This window comes from Pongo abelii, chromosome X (genome assembly GCF_028885655.2).
Source record: "Pongo abelii isolate AG06213 chromosome X, NHGRI_mPonAbe1-v2.0_pri, whole genome shotgun sequence".
Taxonomy (NCBI): Eukaryota; Metazoa; Chordata; class Mammalia; order Primates; family Hominidae; genus Pongo; species Pongo abelii.
In genome coordinates, this window is record NC_072008.2 from 90,765,508 (window position 1) to 90,782,454 (window position 16,947).

Genomic DNA, 16,947 nt, shown 5'->3' on the forward strand with positions numbered 1-16,947 from the left:
ATTAAATACTTGAAAAGTAAATCATAAACTTAGATAATGTCCTGCAGTTCTCCCTGTGTTTATATTGCATTTGCTGAAATATGTGCGTGTATATTCTATGCAAAGCTATTTAACATGTTTATTTTAGACTGCTTTGCAAGATTGCTAAAACATTCTGTCTGAAGCGGGAAGATAGAAATATTTTGTTCTCTATCGCTTCTCGGCCTTTTGGCTAAGATCATGTGTAGAAATATTTTGTTCTCATTTTAAATGATGGGTTTATGAGAGCAGCAACAAAAATAAAAAATATCTTGATAAGTTATTGATGGAGCTTAAAGAAGTAGGTATATTAGTTATTAAATTTGAAGGGATCATGCTACAAGCAGTTAAGATTAGACAAATTTTTTTGACTTTTCCAGGGAAGATTTTTATTCTTTTTAAAATACAGAAATGGTTGACTGGGAAGTGTATCGCCAGGTAGAGTGTGTGTGTGTGTGTATAAAGTGATCGTATGTATATGTGTATTAGTGAATTTAAAACTGAAAATAAACTAAATTTATTTAATTTGTGAATTTAATTCTGAAGTTTAGCATGTTAACTTTTTTCTTCTATAAGCACTTTTGAAGGTGAATTTTTACATTGTTTTTAAGAAAATAATGTAAGCCACTAAAAGACTGCAAATATTGTTACCTATTTTTAAATAGATATAGATTACTAAGGCAACTCCATATTTACATCTTAACGTGGCATTTTTTAAAAGATTATAGTATGGTTATCATGTAAAATGATGTGGCAAAAGTTTGTAGTCTATACTAAAATTCAGTATGTCTTCAAAAGAGTATTCATTAATTTAAACTGTTTGATGTTAAAGTAGTGCAAAATTTAGATGTCATGTATTGTGAATAGTCATACCTTGTGTTCTATGATTTAATTCTGCAAAAGTTTTTTTAAAAAGTTTCTGGAATATTCTAAGTTAGAATAATTATTTTGATAACTACCTCATATATCAAATACAAGGACTCCTTTGAAGAATATAATTTTATTTTTTGTTCATTTGTTTGGTTTCAACTTTTATTTTAGGATTTGTATGGGTATGAATGATCCCATCTCCCAGGTACTGAGCATAGTACCCAACAGTTAGTTTTTCGGTCCTCGTCCCACTCCCTCCCTCCCACCTCTAGTAATCCTCAATGTCTGTTGTTGCCATCTTTATGTCCATGAGGACCCCATGTTTAGACCCCACTTATAAGTGAGAACATGCAGTATTTGGTTTTCTGTTCTTGCATTAATTTGCTTAGAATAATGACCCACAGCAGCATCCATATTACTACAAAGGACGTGATTTCTTCTTTTCTTATGGCTGTGTAGTATTCTGTGGTGTATATGTACCACATTTCCTTTATCCAGTCCACTGTTGATGGGCACCTAGGTTGATTCCCTGTCTTTGCTATTGTAAATAATGCTGTGATGAACACACAAGTGCATGTGTCTTCATGGTAGAATGATTTGTTTTCCATTGGATGTATACCCAGAGTGGGACTGCTGAGTTGAATGGTAGTTCTGTTTTAAATTCTCTGATAAATTTCCAAACTGCTTTCCACAGTGGCTGAACTAATTTACATCCCACCAACAGTGTTTAAGTGTCCCTTTTTCTCCACAGCCTCACCAACATCTGTTGTTTTTTTGACATTTTAGTAGTGGCCATTCTGACCATAATAAAAAAATAGTAGATGTTGGCATGGATGCAGTGAAAAGGGAACACTTTTACACTGTTGGTGGGAATGTAAACTAGTACAACCACTATGGAAAACAGTGTGGAGATCCCCCTTAAGGAACTAAAAGTAGATCTACTGTTTGATCCAGCAATCCCACTACTAGGTATCTACCCAGAGGAAAATAAGTCATTATACAAAAAAGATACTTTCACATGCATGTTCATAGCAGCACAATTTGCAATTGCATAAAAATATGGAACCAACCCAAATGCCCATCAATCAACGAGTGGATAAAGAAAATGTGGTATACTATGGAATACTACTCAGCCATAAAAAGGAATGATATAATGGCATTGCAGCAACCTAGATGGAATTGGAGACTGTTATTCTAAGTGAAGTAACTCAGGAACAGAAAACCAAATATCATATGTTTTTTCTCATATATGGGAGCTAAGCTATGAGGATGCAAAGCATAAGAATGATACATTAGACTTTCGGGACTCGGGAGAAAGGGTTGTGAGTGGTGAAGGATACAAGAGTAAACATTGGGTACAGTGTACGCTGCTCGGGATATGAGTGCACTAAAATCTCATAAATCACCACTAAAGAACTTATTCATGTAACCAAACACCACCTATTCCCCAAAAAGCTATTGAAATAAAAACATTTTAAAAAATAGCTTCGTCAGTATGAACAAGCAAAATAATAATAATAATAATAATAATAATAATAATAATAGTCATTCTCACTGGTGCAAGGTGATGTCTCATTGTGGTTTTGATTTGCATTTCTCTGATGATTAGTGATGTGGAACATTTTTTCCTATGTTTGTTGACCACTTGTATGTTTTCTTTTGGGAAGTGTCTATTCATGCCTTTTCCCCGTTTTTATTGGAGTTACTTGTTTTCTGCTTGCTGATTTGTTTAAGTTCTTTGTAGATTCTGGATATTAGACCTCTGTCAGATGCATAGTTTGTGAATACTTTTCTCCCATTCTGTAGGTTGTCTTTTTACTCCATTGATAGTTTCTGTTGCTGTGCAGAAGCTCTTTAGTTTAATTAGTTCCGACTTGTCAATTTTTGCTTTTGTTGCAATTGGTTTTAGGGACTTAGTCATAAATTCTTTCCCAAGGCCAATGTCCAGAATAGTGTTTACTAGGTTTTCTTCTAGGATTCTTATGGCTAGAGGTTTTATCTTTAAACTTTGGTCCATCTTGGCTAAATTTTGTATGCTGAAACATAGCGGTCCAGTTTCATTCTTCTGGATATGGCTTCCCAGTTCTCCCAGCACCATTTATTGAATAGGGGGTCCTTTCCCATTGCTTACTTTTGTTGATTTTGCCAAAGATTAGATGGTTGTAGTTATGTGGCTTTGTTTCTGGGTTCTCTTTTCTGTTCCTTTGGTCTATGTGTTTGTTTTTGTACTAGTAACATGCTGTTTATGTTACTGTAGCCTTGTAGTGTAGTTTTAAGTTGGGTAATTGATGCCTCTGGCTTTGTTCTTTTTGCTTAGGGTTATTTTGGCTATTTCTTTCTTGATTCCGTATGAATTTTAGTGTAGTTTTTTCCAACTCTGTGAAAATGACGTTAGTAGTTTGATAGGAATAGCATTGAATCTGTAGATTGCTTTGGGCAGTATGTCCATTTTAATGATATTGATTCTTCCAATCCTTGAGCATGGAATGTTTTTCCATTTGTTTGTGTCATCTGTGATTTCATTTATTAGTGTTTTATAGTACTCCTTGTAGAGGTTTTTCACCTCCTTGGTTAAATATATTCCTGGGTATATTTTTGAGGCTGTTGTACATGTAATTGCATTCTTGATTTGGCTCTCAGCTTGGATGTTGTTGGTGTGTAGAAATGCTACTGATTTTTGTACATTGATTTTGTATCCTGAAGCCTTAATAAAATTGTTTATCGGTTCTAATAGCCTTTGGCAGAGTCCTTAGGGTTTTCTAAGTATAGAATCGTATCATCAGCAAGAGAGATAGTTTGACTTATTTTACTGTTTGGATGTCTTTTATTTCTTTCTCTTGCCTGATTGCTCTGGTTAGGATTTCCAGTGCTATGCTGAATAGGAGTGATGAGAGTAGGCATCCTTGTCTTATTCCAGTTCTCAAAAAGAATGCTTCCAGTTTTTGCTCATTCAGTTCGATATTGGCTGTGGGTTTGTCATAAATGGCTGTTATTATTTTGAGATATGTTCCTTTGATGCCTAGTTTCTTGAGGGTTTTTATCATGAAGGGTGAATACATTTTGATTTTATCAAAAGCTTTTCCCATATCTACTGCAATGATCACATGGTTTTTGCTTGTAATTCTGTTTATGTGGTGAATCACATTTATTGATATGCATATGTTGAACCAACCTTTCATCCTTGGAATGAAACCTAGTTGATCATGGTGTTTTAACTTTTTGATGTGCTGTTGAATTTAGTTTACTAGTATTTTCTTGAGGATTCTTGCTTAAGGAACATAATTTTGTATAAAGCAAAATATCTTGTTAACATCATGATGGGAGATCTCATTCAAACCTCCCTAATTTCAGGGGTAAAAAAAGTTAACACCTTTATAATTTTAAAAACTATAATGGCTTTTTTGACACATAATTTACACATCCTTTCATTTACCCATTTGAAGTGTGCAAATAAGTGGTTTTTCATATATTCACAGGGTTGTACAACCATTACCACAATCAATTTTAGAACTTTTTCATCACCACAAAAAGAAACCCTATACCCTTTAGCTGTTACCCTCCCACTCCATCCACTCTGAGGCAACCATGCCTCTATAGATTTGCCTATCCTGGATATTTCATATAAATGGAGTTATACAATATGTGGCATTTTATGTCTGGCTTTTTTTACTTCACATAATGTTTTCAAGGGTCATTCATGTCATAGCATGTATCAGTACATTTGACCCTTGAGCAATGCAGGGGTTAGGGGTGCTGAACCCCGCCCCCCTGCCAACATACACACAGTTGAAAAGCCATATGTAAGTTTCAGCTTACCAAAAACATAACTACTAACAGCCTACTGTTGACCAGAAGTCTTACCAATAACAGTCAATTAACATGTTTTGTATGTTATATGTATCATATTCTGTATTCTTAACAATAAAGTAAACTGGAGGAAAGAAAATGTTAAAATCATAAGGAAAATAAAATATATTTACTATTCATTAAGTGGAAGTGGGTCATCATAAAGGTCCTCATCCTTATTGTCCTCACATTGAGTAGGCTGAAGGAGAGGAAGAAGGGTTGGTCATGCTGTCTCAGAGGTAGCAGAGCAGAAGAAAATTCATGAATAAGCGGACCTGCACAATTCAAACCTATGTTATTCAAGGGTCAACTGTACTTCATTCAGTATTACTAATAACATTCCATTATATGGGTGTTATCACATTTTGTTTATCCATTCATCCATCAGTTAATGGACATTTAGGTTGTTTCCACTTTTTGGCTATTATGAATAATGCTCCATGAACATTTATGTACAAGTTTTTATGTGGGTGTATATTTTTAGTTTTCTTGGGTATATACATGGGAGTGGCATACCTCTGAAATCTAAAGGTGACTATCTTGTTGTTCACTTTTTCACTCTATTGTGAAATACAGGTTCTTTGTATATTGGCTAATCCCATCACTGTGGTATATCAGTATACTGTATAGTTTTTATACCATACTCACCATATGATTTTGGTAGATGTAAGTAACATGCAACAGGTAAAATAAAAAGCCTACCTAACTTTTAAAAAGGAATGTCATATTGTACATTTTACTAAAATGAAATTTTAATTAAATTGTGTGAGTGGGCCATAAAATAATATTGAATGTTACCAAACTTTGCAGTGTTGGCAAACAATGCACTTCACTTTCTTATATTATATTTAGTGCCAGAAGAATTCTGTGGTGGGTATTTTCTTACTTATTGCTGGATTGAGAAACAACACTATTGGACTTGAATATCGCATACCTTACAACAAGCAAAAAAGTTAAGCTTGAATTTAAGGTATTTTGAGTATTATCTGCATTAAGAAGGGCCTTTGGGGATTTATTTCTAAAGTCAGTTGATTGCCTATTAAGTCTTTGTTAATTTCGTACTTTTCATAACAAAGGATATAGAATAAATATTGGTCAAGTTGATGGTTTACCTCTTAAAACTGCGTGCCAACATCTTTAATAATTTTATCATCTTCTGTGAACTTAAAATACAGAATAAGTTCAGTTAGTACATTTCAAAATTGCCATTCTGAGGAATCTAAGTAAAAATTAATGGATGCATTAAACTTAAAAGTATGAACCTTAGGAAAAGGCAGAAATGGAATCAGAGAGAATAGTATTAGTAATTTCATACTTATTGCTAAAATTATGGTACAAAACTATTAAGAAGTGGTGAAAAAAATGTGACTTTCATTTCATGAACTTTAATTTTGTGAATTATAGTTTTAACTCAGCTTATCCCAGAAGGAACTGTGATCGCTTTAAACTATTCATGTATAATAAAGTAGAATTTATAAAATGAGAGTATTTTTATTATTTTATTAATTTACCATAAGTTATTTCAGCCTAAAAGTTTGTATTTTTGGACACTTTTTGAAGTTTTTTTATATTCTGTTTTTAATTAATGAGAATATAGTTTTTTTCTGAAAACTTATAATTTTTTCTATGTCATTTTTATTCAACATTATAAGAGAAGCTATTAAGCCAGTAATATCAAATACTTAATCATTTTTTATTTTAATTTGTACCATTGTAAAAAATGTTGCCAAAAGTTTAGTAATATAATTAGGAGCTGTGATGGAATGAAAATATGTAGACTTTATTTTGATCATTTGGATGCTATCTTTCATAGACAGTAAGCTATTAAAATTTGTAAATAGGATAGAATCATTTATATTTAATCACAAAGTTAAAGTAGCTCTGCAATGTAAAAATAATTTTTGATATGTGTTGTTTTCCACTATTTTGAAAGGCCTAAGGAATATTTTTCAAGTTGTATGTATCAAGTTTGAAACTGAAGTAAGGAAAATCTAGACTTTGACCCATTTAGATCTTGCTAAAATTGTTTTTAGGAGTGCTGAATTAATAGCTTTTTAATGCCATTTTATTCTGTTTTTAATGGTTCTAGAATTGTTAGATGTATGTAGGGGCTTCAAAATTTGATGTTTCATATTTAGTACTGTGACATATATATAATAAGGAGCAGATTTTCAATTTAGATTACATTTGTGTTTTTATAGGAACAGCATTAAAAGAAAAAATTATAGGCATATAATATTTAGGAGGAATATATTGTTTGAATATTATTTATGGTCAGAGGAAAGAGTTTATTAATCTATTCATTGCATAGTTCATGCATAGTATTCATGTGAACTTAAATGTTATCCTAAAAGACTATACAGTGGAGAATCAAAAATTTTAAGTATATTTAAAATGTAAGCAATAGGTCCAAATACTGTTGCCTTATCTTTATATATGATTTTCTTTTGATAAGGAAAAAGAGGGGGAAATACCCATTTATTTCCCTTACATATAATTTTGAAATAAAGCATACATTGCATAATCTAGATATATACAAAATTCATGGCTTGAAGTTGTCTTCCATTGACCCTGCAGAAATTAGAGTATTTACTAAGATTTTATTTCCATGATTTATGAAAACCCGTTTTTATAGTCATTTAGGTGTTCTCTGTGTTTTTTTTTTTTAATCCTAGATCTTGTATGCTAATTTGTTTTAGAAACAACCACTATTTAATTTGGGAACTGTTGTTTATGTGAACTCATTTTATGAGTAATATATGTTTTATGTTCTTAATTTTTCTGTTATTAAATTTGGTGTTAGGATTTACCTTAAAATGTTGAAAGTGATAGAATTTGAAGCCATTTTAATTAAAGCTATATGGTTAAGTATTTTGTATCTATTAATTTAAATCTGTAAATAGATTTTTATATAATTACGATTATGTAATATAACTGATCTTGTATACTGTTTTTCCATGAACCTTTATGCTTTTTTAAATTTTAAAAATAATTTTATTGTTATAGATTTATGTTGCACATGTACAGGTTTATTACATGGATGTAATATTGTGTAGTGGTGGGGTTTGGGCTTCTAGTGTACCTGTCACCTGAATAGTGAACATTGTATCCAATAGATAAATTTTCAGCCCTCATAATCTCCTCTCCCCCTACCTTTTTGAAGTCCCCAATGTCTATTATTCATGAATCATAATACTTTTCATGGCTTCATAATAGGTTATTAAGTGAATACAGTGGGTAGGTGGTTAACATTATTTCACGTTACACTTCAGCTTAACACCCACTAAATAGTGGTAATTTTTCTTGTTTTGTTTTTTGGTTTTTGTCAATGGTATTTTTTGACTGAAATAATTTTCTGTTTATATTTTATAGTGGATGATGTTGGAGAGAAATTAGAGCATATGGGGAATACACCATTAAAAATTGGCAGTGATGGTTCACAAGAAGATGCTAAAGAGGATGGGTTTGGTTCTGAAGTAATAAAAGTGTATATATTTAAAGCGGAGGCCGAAGATGATGTTGAAATAGGTACAAACACTAATTTTAATTTATTCCTCCAATAGGAGTTATAATTTATTATATTTTCTGGGGACTAGTCTAAAAATGTTCTCAAAGCATGGGGTTTTTTTTTAATACGTTTTCTTTGAGAATAATCTACTTTTAAAAATTGTATATGAATATAAAGCAGGAATGCAGAATATGTCATTCTTTGATTCTTTCAAGCATGAGTAGAATACTGCAGCAGAAAATATCAAAACAAATGATTGGAGAGGATTTGGTTTAGATTAAGAAACTATAATGAGTTTTTACGAGCATGGATTCTAGAGGCAGGCTGCTTGAGTTTTAAATAGGTCCTGTCACTTAGCTGAGTGACCTTTGATAAGTTACTTAACCCCCTTCTGTCTATTTCCTCATCCATAAAATTCTCATAATAATAACAGCTGCCTATAGGGCTGTTGTGAAGGTTAAAGGGGTAAATATGTATAAAAAACTTATATACTGCTTGGCATATAAGCTTGATGTAAGGATTAACAATTGTCATTTCTCAGTGATAGCTGAAAATTTAAAGTATAATTTATATGAAAATGTTCTTGGCACTTTGAAATTTATTTTGGAATTTATTTTTTTTTTCTAAAGGGAACTATTTCTGTATATTCTCCTTATTGATTTAGGTGATTATTCCATGATACTTCTCTATTTTAATATGTGTTTTAATTTTTAAGGTGGAACAGAAATTGTCACAGAGAGTGAGTACACCAGTGGACATTCAGTAGCTGGAGTGCTTGACCAGAGCCGAATGCAGCGGGAGAAGATGGTTTACATGGCAGTTAAAGATTCTTCTCAAGAAGAAGATGATATCAGTAAGAAAATAAGGGCACTGTAGTGACTTATCAGTAGCCATCATGCATTATTTTTAAAAAATCTCAGAGATGCAAGCACTGTATAGGAACAAAGTTCAATAAAATAAGCCTGACCCCTTGACCCTTTGCTGTAAATAATTTAAAAGTGAAGGGTCCTTTTGACCATTCATTTGTACATGTATTGTTCAAATAACCAAACATTAAATAATATATCTTAGTATACTATACTAGAAATACAGAGATGAGCAACATACAGCTCCTGACATCAGTGAAGCTCAAAAATATGTAATTACTGAGTACCTACTTTCTGTGTGTTACTGAATATGTTGCAAGATATTATCTCGTTTAATTCTTACAACTCATATCTGAGGTAGGTGGTATTTTTCCTGTCTTATGGAAGGAAAAAAAAAGATTCAGGGAAAATAATTTATCCAAGATCATTCCAGTATTAAGTGTGAAGGGCAGGATTTTAATGGTTATCTAACTCCACTGCCAATGTTCTTTCCACATGGCAGTGGGCACTGTTGGCTTCTCTCTGGATTTAGCAATTGAAGGGCTGATGGTTTGTTCTGTCACTAAGGGGTTATCTTATGTAAGTATTCTTCCAAGCCAAGCTGTCAGGAGTTTGATTTCCTATGCTGTTGATGGTCTCTAAGCAGTTGCTGCTTAAGGTTTTGTGGGGCTAAGTACCACAGGACGATCAAACCTCCTCAGGTTTCCTTTCCTGCCATACGGCAGGTTTCCTTATGAAGTCATTTTGCTCTCTGCCTACTTTCTCCTCACCTCAGTATAGGAATGCAGCCCTTTCGTAAGGCTATTCCTGTCTTCTTACTATGCTGAGAAAAACACAATGTTGCCTTGCCCTAGAAGGGTAAGAGCCTCCATTTCACTGCATTAACTTGACAATATTGGGCTTTACCTGTGCTGCACTCTGATACCTACTCCAAGTTTCCTTCCCTAGAAGTTGTAGGGTGCTGAATTCCACCCCCAAACAGCTGAAAATATAAAAACAAATGAGTGGAGAAGATTCTGATGGATAGGAAAAGAGTTTAATCAAATAATTTCTATTTGGTCTCTAAATTCTTTATTTTTTTATTCATTGGTAAGGAAAGGGGCACAGTAGGAAATGGGAGATTGAAGTTTAAGTTAACTTATGCCAGAATTCTATGGGAATGTGGGAAACTTAGACCAGTGTCTCTTTTTGGTTAATAGAGAGAAGACAAACTTGGGAGACGAGGGATACTTTTTTCCCATGTTTTTCCCCACATTTCTTCTGTAGTCATCCAGGATCCCAGTATGTGAATCAAAGGAAAAGCAAAAATTCAAGACAATTTTCTATTTAACAAGTTAAATGTAAACAGATTATTTTATATAAAGTATATTGTGGCTCTCTAGGTTTAAATATTTTTTTTTCTTACCACAATATTGTTTTGTTAAATGAAGCTCATTTAATGCTTTCCCTCCTCAGTAGAATCTCTTAAAGTCTGGCCTATTGAAGAGTGTCCACATATTCTTGATCACTAACATTATATACATATATAATTTTTATTTTTATTTTTATTTTTTTTCAATTAGTATTTTTGATGGTTTTTATTATATGTATAGTACTGCATTTCATTTATAATACAGTATATGAGATAGTATGGACCACTTTCTAGTATTATTTCTATGAGAAATATTTTCTGAGTCCCAAAAGACTGTCAGCCAAATAAATGTATAATGCCTGATAGAATGTAAGATCATTCAGTGTATTTCAAGCGCACATGTTTTTATAAAATTTTTAAAAGCCATTTCTATAGAACTTGGTTCTAAGAGGAGAATAAGAATTTTGGTAAATGATTGTCTCCTAGTGGCACTAGCCTCCAAAAGTGCCTAATAAAAATTGAAATTAAATTTATAAATTTTTAAATTAACCAAACTGAAATTTGAAAGTTGAAAGATTTACATTGTTTGGAATTTTTACCCACTTATTAAATATTTGGGGTTATAAACAAGCAATTATTTCTAAAATTTAGGTTGCGCTGAAATAGCAGATGAAGTTTACATGGAAGTCATTGTAGGGGAAGAGGAAGGAACTTCTCTCCCTGAGATTCAGCTTGAGGACTCTGATGTTAATAAAACAGTTGTCCCTGTTGTCTGGGCTGCGGCATATGGTAGGATACTGGCATTTTTTCACCTGATAAGTACATAATATGTATTTACTCAGCCTTTAGGCCATTAAATAAGCTGTGTGAATGCCACCATGAATTGGCTAATATAATAAAATGTTTTACACTGTGGACTGATTCATCTCTAGTTACTTTAGATGATTTTTCTACCACATACCTTGTACTATTTAAAATGAACCTTGCTTAATGCATTATGTTTTTCAGTATGATCTATTTTAAATCCTACCTGTATAAGTGAGTGCCATAAAAAATTTTATTTTTCTAAAATAGGAATATCCTTTGAAAATCGATCCTTCCTCTTTTGGAAAAACTTATTTCATTTATTAACTCTACAGATGATAAGGTTTTGGGGTTTTGAAAAAGAAACAGAAACCCAGGTATGCTCTTTTAGAAAGCATATAATGAAAGGTAAATTTATCAACTTATTTTTTCCCTTTCAGTCTTATTTTATTTCATTCCTATGTAACGTACAAGATGGTCCAGGTATACTCTTTACTTTGAAAAATTTTGATGTTCAAATGCATTAATTTATCTAAACTTGGTTCTTCCAAAGGTTCATTCATTCAACAGTCATTTATTGAGCATCTTCAAAGTTGGGGGTACACTGCAGAAATATCTACCCAGTTTTCATTTAAAAAGTAAAATTGTTCTAGATGTTAACAATTCCAAGGATGCTGAACAGCAGCCCTTATTTTCAGTTTGTGACATTATCTAACCTATAGGAGTGGAAGAACACAACAATTTTTTTAACCCAAGGAATGGTGGGCAAAGTAAGATTTTGTAGATTAAGATGTGATCCACTAGTAGTCATTATAATTAGCACATCGGTTTGTAATTGGTCTTTTTTTTTTTTTTTTTTTTTTTTTAGGAGATGAAAGAAGAGTTTCCCGAAGGTATGAAGATTGTCAAGCATCAGGTGAGAGAGCATTGTATATGAGATGTGAGTTAAAGGTCTGGCTTTATATACTGCTTGGTAAGTAACAAGTTTGTGTCTACAGACACATTTGTTGGACTCTTACTTGCTTAGTCATACCTAATCTAGTTAGTTAGATAGGAGTTTGCCTCTTTGAGGAATTAATTTATATGTGGACATAATGTGTGTTAATCTGTAAATGCAGTTCCATTTAGATTTCCCTCAAACTTTAAGCATCAGGCAGTTTATCAAATGGACCATAACAGGTTGCTATGGAAAAAATGAAATAGAAATTATTTGGACAGAAAAGTAAAAATTATTCATGATATCAACCCCTTGTTAATGTTCTTTTTGGGGCAGAACTGTTTTCTTAATTTCTATGGCAACCGGTGCATTTATATATAACTGTTATATAAAACCCATGTGTCAGCTTAATTTTTTTTAGTTTTAATACACTCTATATGGTGTTATTCTCTAGTTGATCTTCTTGTTAAGTTTTCTTAAGCAAGGAGATATTTTCTTATGATAACGTGTCATTGTTCTGTTTCTACCCTTGGGAAGTATTTGACTCTCTAAACTTAAGTGTTGATTTTGAGAAATTGACGAGAAGTATAGATCACAGCATATAAGTTAACCTGACAGTTTTGTAGGTCTACATTTTTTAGCTAAATTGCGTAAAACCACAACGGATTTTTGATAACTAGGATTTTATTAAGTACTTTTTAATGTATGCACTGATCACACTGAAATTGCAATAAATTGCCTACCATATGTTAACCCGTAAAATCAATCTTAATATGTAGTACTCTTTATATCGAGTACACTATTCTGAAGCATATCTACAAGAGATCTGTTTTGTTTTTTATGCGTTACACTTAGTCACCATAACTATAATGGTTCACTAATATGTCTACATTTCTTTTTCAATTAATTTCATCAGCCTTCATTGGTAAAAAAAAAATTGGTCTGATGCCAAGATTTTGTTTCTAATTCAGTTTCTTTTCTTTCTTTTTTTTTCTTTTTCTTTTTTTTTTCAAGAGACAGGGTCTTGCTCTGTTACCCAGACTGGTGTGCAGTAGCACAATCATAGCTCACTGCAACCTTGGACTCCTGGGCTCAAGCAATCCTCCCATCTCAGGCTCCTGAGTAGCTGGGACTACAGGTGCATGCCACCATGCCTGGCCAGTTTGTTTTTTGTAGAGACAGGATCTTATTATGTTGCCTAGGGTGGACTGAAACTCCTGACCTCAAGCAATCCTCCTGCCTCAGCCTCCCAAAGTGCTGGGATTACAGGTGTGGGCCATCATGCCCACCCCAAATCCAGTTTCTTATATTACATTCATCTTATCAGTTTATTCCAGATAAAATTGAGATATTTTAAATTTAATTGATGATCAAATTGAGATATTTTAAAGTTAATTTCCTATTCATGATAACCTATTCAAAATATTTACACATGTCTTTACTTGTGAGTGAGAGAGAACAAGAGTGAGAGAGAGAAAGAGAATCATAAGATGGATATCTTTGTGAAGTTTACTACCACAGTGGTAACTTGGTGTCATGTCATCTGTAGTAACTCATCCAACAGAACCAAAAAAGTATAAATGTATGTGATTTAATGATGTTTCAATTTTTTTTTCCAGGAAATACTTTGGACTCAGCATTAGAAAGCAGAAGTAGTACAGCAGCACAGTACCTTCAAATTTGTGACGGCATTAATACAAATAAAGTACTTAAACAAAAAGCCAAGAAGAGGAGAAGGGGAGAAACCAGGCAGTGGCAAACAGGTAAATACTTTGCTTTATGAATATTATAATTATTTGAGATGTGGAAGTATTTTTTTGTCACCAAAGAAAAATATCTGTGGTTTACACAGCAATTCTACTCTCCATGTACCTGTTTGTGTATACTATAGATATTTGTTTTTTTTTTTCACATTGTGTGACTGGTACTTAATAAAACTATGCTTGTTTGCTGTTTATTCCAAAGATACTTTTACAGAGAATTTTCAGGTTGGCTTAACAATAAAGGGTACCTGTTTTTGGTATTCAAAGTATATATGATATTGCATTTTGGCATGTGAGTGTTTCGTAGTAGAGTGCTTCTCATTACTTTTTAGTGAGCTACTTTGCCATTAATTGCTTTTATTATGTATTTTTTATATTACAGGATTTTATTCAACTAGTATAGTTTTCACATAGTGAATGCCAACTAGTTTTGGCACCTTTGTTATAAAATCCTTTAAAACAGTCTGACCAAATGTCACAACTTTCTCTTTTCTTTATCTAGCTGTTATAATAGGTCCTGATGGACAGCCCCTCACAGTGTACCCTTGCCATATTTGCACAAAAAAGTTTAAATCCAGGGGATTCTTAAAAAGACACATGAAGAATCATCCTGATCATTTAATGAGAAAAAAATATCAGTGTACAGATTGTGACTTTACAACTAACAAGAAAGTGAGTTTCCATAACCACTTAGAAAGCCATAAGCTTATAAACAAAGTCGACAAAACCCATGAATTTACAGAATACACACGAAGATACAGAGAGGCTAGTCCACTGAGTTCCAATAAACTTATTTTAAGAGACAAGGAGCCGAAGATGCACAAGTGCAAATACTGTGACTATGAAACTGCAGAACAAGGACTGTTAAACAGGCATTTGTTGGCCGTTCACAGCAAGAATTTTCCTCATGTTTGTGTTGAGTGTGGGAAGGGTTTTCGACATCCTTCTGAACTCAAGAAACATATGAGAACCCATACTGGTGAGAAGCCATATCAGTGTCAGTATTGTATTTTCAGGTGTGCAGATCAATCAAATCTGAAAACTCACATTAAGTCTAAACATGGTAACAATTTGCCATATAAATGTGAGCATTGTCCCCAAGCATTTGGTGATGAGAGGGAGCTTCAACGCCATCTGGATTTGTTTCAAGGACATAAGACACACCAGTGTCCTCATTGTGACCATAAGAGCACCAATTCAAGTGACCTTAAGCGGCACATCATATCTGTCCATACTAAGGATTTTCCTCACAAATGTGAGGTCTGTGATAAAGGTTTTCATCGTCCTTCTGAGCTCAAAAAGCATAGTGATATCCATAAGGGTAGGAAGATTCATCAGTGTAGGCACTGTGACTTTAAAACATCCGATCCATTTATTCTTAGTGGCCATATCCTTTCAGTTCATACTAAAGATCAGCCATTGAAATGTAAAAGGTGCAAGAGAGGATTCAGACAACAAAATGAGCTCAAAAAACATATGAAGACCCATACTGGAAGGAAGATTTACCAATGTGAGTATTGTGAATACAGCACTACAGATGCATCTGGCTTTAAACGACATGTGATATCAATACATACAAAAGACTATCCACACAGGTGTGAATTCTGCAAGAAGGGATTCCGAAGACCATCAGAAAAAAATCAGCATATTATGAGGCACCACAAAGAGGCTCTTATGTAATATGATCAATATAAAGAAAGAAGCTATTTAGGAGATATGATATGCTACTTGGGAGAAAACTCTCACTAACTGTCTCACCGGGTTTCAAAGCTTGATACTAAACCATGACTTTACATTCTTTGTATTAAAGATCTTAAAATATTTGAATTCACGGAGGATCCCATAGCCCTTTGAAAATTACTTAAAGAATTTAAGAAGCACTATAGAACGGTCACAGAAAAACTTCTTAAGTATCTGTGTAATAGTATTATATGCATATTTAAACTACAGAGAGGAAAAGCAAAGACAAATACTTCATTTGGCTGATTATGTTAGATAACAAATGTTTCTGAAAAGAGAATACATAATTGAGTTTAGCGATGCTTTGCTATAGCAAGCAAACCCACTTTTATGCAATTTTAGAAATGGGGCGGGGAAACAAAATGTGGTCATTCATCAGTCACTTGGTCATTGAGCCTTTTATATTGTACCTGGAAATTAAATTCCAGAAATGACAAAAGTTTTGTGTATTCATTAAAAGAAAACTAACTGGAAAACAGGTTAGATTAATTCAGTACTATTAAAAAAGAATTCAGAGCTGTTAATATTTTATCACAGGATAGGATACTTAAAATATAGCATTCTGTGCTGAGGTCTAAGGTGAAGTCTATAAAGATTAAAGTTCCCTTTTTTCTGATGTTCAAGTTGATTGTTGTTCAGTATGGCATATATGACAAAAGTATATTTGAGTCAAATGTGGCTTTCTAAAATGGATGCAACATTAGCGTTGCAAACAAAATCAGCACTATATTTCTTAATGATCTAAAGATTAAATTGAGAGAACACAGTTTTCTTAAATATTATAATGTCTAGAGTTTTTTTAGGACAGTCTTAGCAAGTATGATTGTTCTAGTCTTACTTGCTCTAATGTTTAAAGGTGCAATTTTATGCCATTATTGAAATTGATTTTTAAAATCTATATACCATATTATTAACATGCATTTTCAATATGAGGCAGTGTTTATGCAGTATTTAATAGAGCAATCTGCTGCCAATAGAGTTTGGAGGTGGATATTTAGTTTACAGTGTATAAACTTAAAATATGCATCCCTTTAACAACGCTTTGTGTTAGCATGCTGCAAATCAAAATGGCACTTAATATTAAAAGCTGGTTTAGGGAAATTTTATGAAAATCCTGTTCATAAATGTAATGCATATGATATGTACTTTTAAGTTTTAGTTGCTTCATGTTTACATTCAGCTGTTCAACATAATTAAAATGTAATTTTACTTCATGCTATATTGTGGCTTTGTGTTTCAAATAA

The 16,947-nt window shown here is 32.8% G+C and overlaps 1 protein-coding gene and 1 pseudogene across 16 annotated transcripts in view; both read left to right on the top strand.

Annotated features, from left to right (window-relative positions):
- ZNF711 (zinc finger protein 711) overlaps positions 1–16,917 on the top strand; it is a 28,931-nt gene extending 12,014 nt beyond the window's left edge. For 5 of the 16 annotated variants that reach the window (XM_024241151.3, XM_024241152.3, XM_054544803.2 and 2 more), the window contains 6 exons: positions 8,107–8,262; positions 8,958–9,095; positions 11,111–11,248; positions 12,132–12,179; positions 13,820–13,963; positions 14,466–16,917. In XM_024241151.3, coding sequence (XP_024096919.1) covers positions 8,107–8,262; positions 8,958–9,095; positions 11,111–11,248; positions 12,132–12,179; positions 13,820–13,963; positions 14,466–15,643 — 1,802 coding nt within the window. In that variant the 3' untranslated portion in view covers positions 15,644–16,917. Of the gene's footprint in view, positions 1–8,106; positions 8,263–8,957; positions 9,096–11,110; positions 11,249–12,131; positions 12,237–13,819; positions 13,964–14,465 lie in introns of all 16 variants that reach the window. The other 11 variants (XM_054544798.2, XM_054544801.2, XM_054544799.2 and 8 more) reach the window with 3 other exon arrangements.
- LOC112131227 (U2 spliceosomal RNA) lies at positions 192–315 on the top strand (annotated as a pseudogene).
- Positions 16,918–16,947: the final 30 nt, after the last annotated feature.